The sequence below is a fragment of the Rutilus rutilus genome, assembly GCF_951802725.1.
Source record: "Rutilus rutilus genome assembly, chromosome: 11".
In the NCBI taxonomy this organism is placed as follows: Eukaryota; Metazoa; Chordata; class Actinopteri; order Cypriniformes; family Leuciscidae; genus Rutilus; species Rutilus rutilus.
The window spans coordinates 32,593,121-32,601,794 of record NC_140216.1 but is presented as its reverse complement, the minus strand read 5'-3'; the positions used below and the strand labels follow the sequence as shown (position 1 = coordinate 32,601,794).

At 35.3% G+C, this 8,674-nt stretch overlaps 1 protein-coding gene across 1 annotated transcript; it reads right to left on the bottom strand.

The window, feature by feature from the left end:
• Positions 1-227: 227 nt before the first annotated feature.
• tcf19l (transcription factor 19 (SC1), like) lies at positions 228-6,871 on the bottom strand. The gene is made up of 4 exons (XM_084424751.1): positions 6,734-6,871; positions 5,191-5,806; positions 2,455-3,385; positions 228-1,507 (listed from the first exon to the last, which is right to left on the bottom strand). Exons 2-4 carry the CDS (start codon positions 5,480-5,482, stop codon positions 1,147-1,149), a joined length of 1,584 nt encoding a protein of 527 aa, XP_084280877.1. The 5' UTR covers positions 5,483-5,806; positions 6,734-6,871; the 3' UTR covers positions 228-1,146.
• Between the last annotated feature and the right edge of the window lie 1,803 nt (positions 6,872-8,674).

The window sequence follows — 8,674 nt, the reverse complement described above, 5'->3', positions numbered from 1 at the left end:
ATTTAAAATAATAATAAAAATAAATACTAAATACAGCTGAAAAGTTAATATATCTTCATACATTTGTTCAAATTAGATCATGCAAGACAGCAAAATAGAGAAATGCATGTCATAGTATCTTATTGTACATTTATACTGACTAAGTTTTCTTATTATACAAAATGCACTGTCCCATGGTTACTAACAGCTCTTCACTGCACTCTATACATACTGACAAATCATATTTTAAATATAGAATTCTTTATTCAGCCCTTGATTCCCAACAAGACAAACATGGTGACAGAAGTCATTTGTCATTTTTAGAATGTTGAGTTAAAGTGAAGACAGTGAAAGTATCTTTTAACATTCATACCACAGAAATTCTATTCTTATAAACAGTTATACATCTACACAGGGTTAGTCCAGACCAGAATCAAAACTTGAGTTAATAAAAGGCCACATTACAAAAAAACAACTGACAATCGTGTGTGCGATGAAATTTCAAGGTTGAAATGTACATAGAAATGTTTGCACTTATGCATTCAATCAAAAGCTTCTGGAGTGATTTCAGGTTTAGCTGCTCTGATATTAATGCTTATGAAACTCTTGAATAAGACAGCACATCTTCATAACTGCATGCGTATATATTCTCATCACCCATTTAAAACCTTTCATACAGTATTTAATGATAACATATTACATACCAGCCATAATGTTGATAAAGTATGTTTAACCAACTGAATCTAGTTAAAGCCTATACAAGTCTTCCTAGATATTTTAATCAAAAGACCCAGTCTCTTTAATTCATCAATCCATACTTCTGAAAATATAAAATCCCACAAAAAAAGACAGAAATATATTCATACATATTTTTGATTTTTAGCTTTTAGGAGATTACATCCTTGAGTATGTGGAATACATGTATCATAAATTGTTAGAAAGCATCCAGTGTCGAGTTGTAATGGGATGCAGTGTGTATTGAAGCTGGTGTGCAGATCCAACACCCTCATTTGATCCAAATCAGATTAAATCACCATTCAAAGCAATTAGCACCACTGCAGAAAACATTAACTCGCCATCATTCACACGGTGAATGCCAAGAAGCAACATATCTGCCAGTCCCCATGAATTTGATGGTAATAACAACAATGTCTGAGAGCATGTGGTTTATTCCAGAGCTTTGAATGAGGAGGAGGGCGAGTGGCAGCCGCAGTGGAAGTCTGCATTGGGGTCGAACAGCAGCGAGTCTCTGTTGTGTTTGTGTGGCAGGCAGTCGAGGTGATACCAGGCGTCGCAGTCGTCACACTGGATCCACTGCACGGTGTCCTGCTGCGGGAGGCGACAGTGTGCCGCTGCGCACGGTTCCACGCCCTGAGCGACCCCCACGTCAGCGCCATCCTCGTCTTCAGAAGAGGAGGAGGAAGAGGAGGAGGAGGAAGAGGAGGAGCTAGAGGAAGATGATGATGAGGGAGATGGCAGGGAAGGCCGCGGTGGCAGCGGGTGTTTTCTAGGCCTTCCACGTCGTCGCCTGCAGAAAAAGAAATCAGTAAAATGATATATTAATAAATGCAATCAAGTCGTAAAATATACTATTGTTTAAAGAATTAAATCGCTTTATTTTCATAAAATATTTTTTAATTTTTTTAAATTGTAATATACTTGTTTTTATATTTTTAAAACTTATTTTAAAATAAAGATTTTTATTAATTTCCATACATTTTTCAGGCTTGGAAATCATAAATTCCCTGACATTTTACATTAATAAATGCAATTAATTAGAAAAGTATACTACTGACATTCAGAAATATTAATTACTTTATCTATATACAATCATTATGTTATAATAAAAAAAAAAATTCTATTTTCTATTTTATTATATTATTTTATTATAAAATATTTGATTTATTTCTCTCTCTCTCTCTCTCTCTCTATATATATATATATATATATATATATATATATATATATATATATATATAATATTCTCACCCTTAGAAATATTAATTTTATAAAAGACAGGCAGACAAGAATAACGATTTTAATCATTTTCATAAATTTTCTAGGCTTGGAAATTACAAATTGATTCCTGATATTTCATCCATCATATATAAAATGCTATATATTTCCAAGCCTAGAAAATCTATGGAAATTATTCAAATCTTTGTTCTTATCTTATCTATCTATCTATCTATCTATCTATCTATCTATCTATCTATCTATCTATCTATCTATCTATCTATCTATAATATAATTAATTAGATACTAAATAAATTCGAGAGATACTAAATTAGATACTAAAAAATATTAATGACTTTAATTTTAGAATATATATATATATATATATATATATATATATATGTACACTGTATATAAATTCCTATACGAATAGATTATAAATTCCTATATAAATTCCAGATTTTTTCAGGTTATTGATGATCGTGAGGCTCCTGTACGTGACTATCCAGTATCACTCACCCAGTTGAGGCCTGAAAGCGAGAAATCACCCCCCTCGCCTTCTCCGTCTTGCTCATCCTCGCTGATGGGGAGGTCAGGTTGTAATTCTCACTTCCCATCCTCTGGGAAGAGTATATCGGAGAGCTGTTTGCCCTTGGTCTCCTTCCAGGTCCAGACAAGCAGGGCTTCTGTTGGCGGAGGGGAGTCAAATTGATGCTGTTGCCTGTGGTGTGACTGATGTTCACAACATGATTGAACTGCCTGTTCTGTGCCGCATTGAAAATGCTGCCGGTGTGTTTCGACACATCAAACTGTGAGCGGCAACTCTGCTCCAGTTTGGGTAGATGGGGTTGAAACACCTCTGACTCTGATTTGTAAAGTCGTCGTCTTTTCTTTGCTTGTACTCTCCTCCCGTCCTCCAGGTCTCTGCGTCCCGCAGGATCATCTGAACTGTCGTCCTCCAGCAGAACCGTGTGGGCTGACTTGCGTCGGCTCTTTGAAGACGGCGGGACAGACTTGGATGAAATCTCGCCAACAGCCTGGAAAGGAGGCGGGGTTGTGGGCGGGGCCAAAGCGTTGAATGGCGGAGCATTCAAGCTGGTCGTTTTGTCGCTTTTCTTAAAAGTCCAGCAGCTGCCGTTCATCTTGCTCAGGCTGCCGATGGAGTTGAGGATGACCGTGGCTCTGTTGATGGACAGCTTTGAAATGTCCAGAGCGGGTTCCGGTTTACGGTCCGAGGACGTTCTGATCCGGTTCTTAATGTCAGATGAGAAGGAACCCGCTTTGGGCACAGTGATGGCGTCAAAGTCCAGAGGGCGAACCCGTACTTTCTGGAAGAGGAAGTAGAATTCTGGGCTAGCCCGTCCTGATTGGCCACCGATGGTGAGTGTGTCGCCATCAAAGATTTCCTTTAACACCCCTTGTTGGAGGCGTATGTCATTTACCCATGTGCCTGTGGAACAGAGAGAAACTTTTTAGAAAACATTTTACATCAGAGCTTGTAATAATCTACACTTGTCCCAGAATGCAATTGTGTAGGTCATGTTCACATAAAAATACAATTAGGCTATGCATTTAAAGCAAAATATTAAGAAACAAACAATAAATATTGCATTTGTAATATTTTACATATTGAAATCATCATTAACTCTTTCCCCGCCATTGTCAGAATTTTCCGTCATTTATGACAACGCTTCCGATGGAATTTTCCATGTTTTCACTGGTATACGGTAGGGGAAGCTATGACACAGAATCTCCTGATCATAAAAAAAAAAAAAAGCAGAAACAAGCAATAGCAGATGCATTTGTAAAATAACGCTATTATCAACATTAAACAGCATATAAATCAAAACTGCCTAATGTTACCGAATGAAATGTCCAGATTGAGATATAGGACTGTGAAGCTTTAGGGGTGTTGATGGACTCGATCTCGATCTGTGTTTTGACCATCCTTCTGAATCCAATCTGAATGTAGTCTTTGACAAACATGTGTTTTTCTCAGCTTTCTTTTTGCACAAAATGTTGCTTTTTTATAAAACGTACCCATACTCAATTGTTGATAAAAAAAAAGAAGAATGCATTAAGCTAGAATAAAACAGGGTTTTTTCATTTAAAAGCAGAGGCTCTGTTCTTTCCTTTGATATACTGTATGTTCAGATATTTATACAACTAAATATTCTGGAGGCCATGAAAATTTTGTGAAAATGAACAAAAAGACTAGCGGTCGCTGGCAGGCAAATAAAAAAAAAGAAATGCTGTCAAATAGATTAATCGCATCTGACATAAAAGTTTGCAATTTTATTATATATATACACACACACACACACACACACACACGTTAAATCGATTAATCGCATCAAACATAAAAGTTTGTAAACATGTGTGTGTATATATATATATGGGTCATTGACGAATAAGGTTTTTAGAAGTGTAAAAAAATAGAATGGAGATATAACTATATTTGAAACCATTTTTTAGTTTACCTAGGTGTTAACAATAAGATTTTGTGGTTTGTACAATCAGTTAACACTGTTTTTTGTCATTTTTTACAAGATGGAAAAAATTTGTCACCAAAAAAGTCATTCGGTTTAACCACTGATTTGAAAGTTAAACACTGATTTGACATTGATGTTGAGATAGTATATAATGTGTACCACAGAAGAAATATTAAATAAAATGATCACTGATCTTATAAATGTTTTATTGGACTACTCTAAACACTCCAACATATTCAAGTAAAACATTGCACAGGGAAAGGAGAAAAGGGGAAATGTAAAAAAAAAAAGAGCCTTATCTGCTTTATATTTGTATTATTGTAGTTCCTTAGTTATTAAAAACAATATAATTCCATTTAAATATTTACTATATCGGTTTTACCGAATGACCTTTTGACACTTCAAAATCTTTAAAATACCTTTATATGTAGTAAAATATAATTAAAACCTTTTGGATTCAGTAAAAGAGATCAAGTTGTACTACCTTACATACTTTGGATGTTATATATTAGTTTTTTTATTATTATTAAGGCCTTTGGACAAAAAAATTACCCGTCACGTCATTGACCCATATACATACACACACGTGTAGATTATACATATATATATATATAAATATATTTGTGTGTGTGTGTGTGTGTGTGTGTGTGTATGTGTATGTGTATGTATATATGTATGTATATATATATATATATATATATATATATATATATATATAGAGTATGTATGTATGTATATAAAAATTATATAGCACAACACCCACCATAGCTGCTGCGGTCCTTCACTTGAACTTTCCAGCCCTCTTCTCCAGAGGCATCAGTTTCTCTTTCCACATGGAGCTCAGCATGGATACGGGACACAATTGTTGACTCCAGAGTGACGTCACAGAGCTCTGTGGCCCGTCCCAGCCGAAACACACACTGGGCCAGAGCGGGGCGGAAAGTGTACAGGTCAGGCGCAGAGTCAGATGACTCATTTCCATGGGCGTTACTACTGTTTGTATGAGACAATCCAATCCTCAACAGTTGAAAACACGGCTGGACTCCTGACGACATTTTGACATCCCACAAATAAATGGGGAGAAAATCTGCAACACAGCCGGCAACAGCTGGGCCAATCACATAACACTGGGCTACACGTCCTCCATCAAAGACTCGCTACTCAGAAAGACTCTTTTGAGTGTGACCCTTATAAATAAATGATTACGCCCAGTAAATAACATCTGACACACTAGATATTATTAAAATATTTGGAGGACAAGCTAAAAAGTTGCAGCACGGATAGATAGACAGATTTCTGCGCAAAATGTCAAGGTATGTGAATTATTAAAAGTGGATATGCAGTGCCGGGCCAGATGCCGTCACCTGCAGGTCTTCATTCTGGAAAACAGAACAATACAGCGCTTTAGTGACATTACCAATATTAAATTCTTTATTGCACATTCTTTTTTAGCATTTCTACAGTGAAAATTAAAAAATCAAATCAAAGTTCTGATAATAATTAACATGATGCTTTCGTAGTTCTAATCATACACAGACAGACAGACACACACACACACACACACACACACACACACACACACACATATACATATATACAAATACACACACACACACACACACATATACATATATATACACACATACATACATACATACATATATATACATAATACACACATACATATACCATGCATAGTAGTATGCGTTTAAATATTTACATGTATATTTGTATATATAGTTTATTTTAATATACACAATGTTTAGAGATGCTGTATTGATCTTTATACAGAGTAATCCGTGAATAATGTAAGAAATAGCGTACTATTTTCATTATATTAAATACATTTACTATAAACTATTTAAAGAGTCGCTAGTCAACGTGGACCATCGCATTGCCCCACCAATACATTTATAAAAGCTGATAATGTATAGCTTGACCAAATGTCAAAGTTACTTGCGCTCGTCTACAGTATCACCGTCTGATTCTCTGATTTACACCATGCATTGTAGCCTATAGGTTTCTTTATGAAACTTAAAATCATATAGTTGTTCAAAAACGTTTCAAAGCAGTAGTTTATAAAACATGCGGCGTATTTACAAAGCGCAGACGTTTGTTTGATATACATATTTCGCTATAGCACCGTCGCATAAAGAAATGTTAGTGTTTGTGAAGGCTGAGCAGTGGATGGCTCGCGCATGAAGCACATTCACACAAAGCGAGTTGAAAACAGCTGTTTTATAAATACAACCATCTCATTTCGTCGAACATTACGACAATAAAACACTTACAAAAGCATGACATACCTAAATTATGAAGGTATATGTTTAGTAAAACGCTACATGTGTCTTTTATTTGTGCTCCGTGGTAAATCTTATCGCCTCCTCTCCCCAGGAAGTGCTTTGAAATTTGGCGCGCCAGGACCAGGACTCGCTTCCTTGCGCGAAAATCAACGCCACTTCCGTCGATGTTGTGAAGGAGACTGGTGTCACAGTGCAGTTGGTTTTTAATCACAGATGAGCTTTTGTTTTTTTGTTGTTGTTAACATAATCATAGCGATTAATTTATGTAATAACGACACACTTTGATGAATACGCTCATTATTAAAAAAAAATAATAATTCATAATTATACAAAGGAATTATATTTGTATTTAAATATATTCATTATATTTATATAAATACTTAAAAAATACAAATTTTATTTCTTTCATAGACTATTTCTATTTCCCGAGTTAATACCCATTACTGAATAACTGCATGCCTTTGTATATTAACGCTTAAGGATTCATACAGTTTATAGTGTTCATTTAATGTCTAAATAGTAGTAATTATGCATTATAGAAAAAACAAACAGACAAGAACATCAACCATGAGATTGTTAAAGGTCTTTTATTTTCATCTTTCATTCACGAGGAAAAAAACAAAGTTGTGCTTGAAGTCAAACTATGAAGCCACATGTAATACTAAATTAACAAAGCAGCCAAAAAAATATCTTCTGCACCCTACTTTGTACGTGACTGAAGTATTGTTAATATTCATGGTTCTATGGAAGTCAGTTATTTGCCTGTTATCTGGCTTAAAGCATACATCTGTGTGAGTTTCAATGCTCACCCGAAAGAGGAAAAATGCTATAATGATTTTCCAAGACAGCTGCAGATGAATAAAGCACTTTGAGAAACCTGTCTCCTGTCCTGAGAACTCTTAAGCTGACAAACGATCGATTTACCAACGAACTCAGCATAAGTCGATGAGGAAAGCACACACTCCTGAGCTCGTTTGATAATGTGATGCCGACATCTGTGTAAACCGCTGATCAAACCTGAGCAGACTTACAGGATGGACTTGTATTGCTATGGTTCCTTTACCCCAAAATACTGACAAATCTTTTTACCGTGCACTTTTCACTGCGATAAGTGCACTCTTAATTTGATTTATCCAGCTAAAACTGCTCAGGGTAAAGTTCAATTCACCAAACGCAAACGCAAATTTCAACATATTTAAAAGCAATGACCTTTGTAAATCTGACTCGTACTGAACATCGAGAGGTGAATGCATTTGTTCAAGTATAATCAAGTTTAACACCTGCTTATTCTGACTGAACACTAGCTTATCAGAAAAAAGTATTACCATTTCCTTAGCGAGTTTTGATTCTGTTGTGCCCAGTTATGTTTTCTGTTCATGACTGTATTGCATAATCCTAAATTTGACATCCATTATTTGCTAACATTGAAAACAACTTCATATTAGCTGCTAAAATAACATTGACATTAAGAATACTTCTCATCAGAGGCAAAGTAATGCAATGAAATCTCCTTTCTAGCAGGCAACCTCTAGTTTAGCATGCTTCTGTGATGCTTTTAATAGTGTATATAGACTATATCTATGACATCAGCGCATATATAAAGAGAGTATAATTAATAAATAGCAATAATAATAGTCTCAGTGAAATATATCTTGAGTTTTGCATTATCAAAATCATTCTCAAGTGCAAAGATAAAAAGCAGTCAAAGCATTTTGTTTCTTATTTTAGTAAAGCATGGAAGTGCTAAAGGTTTCTTGTTTTTTTTTTTACCTTATTTTAAGGGAAATGCATGAGAATCGAGCAATCATTGGAGTGAAAGAGTATTGATCATTGGCATGCAATATATTTATGTACAGAAGTGTGTCTTGCTTGTGTGTGTGTGGTCTCATTCGGGAAACATGAGCGGAACAAATGCGTGTAAATCAAGAATGAATACATTCTTAC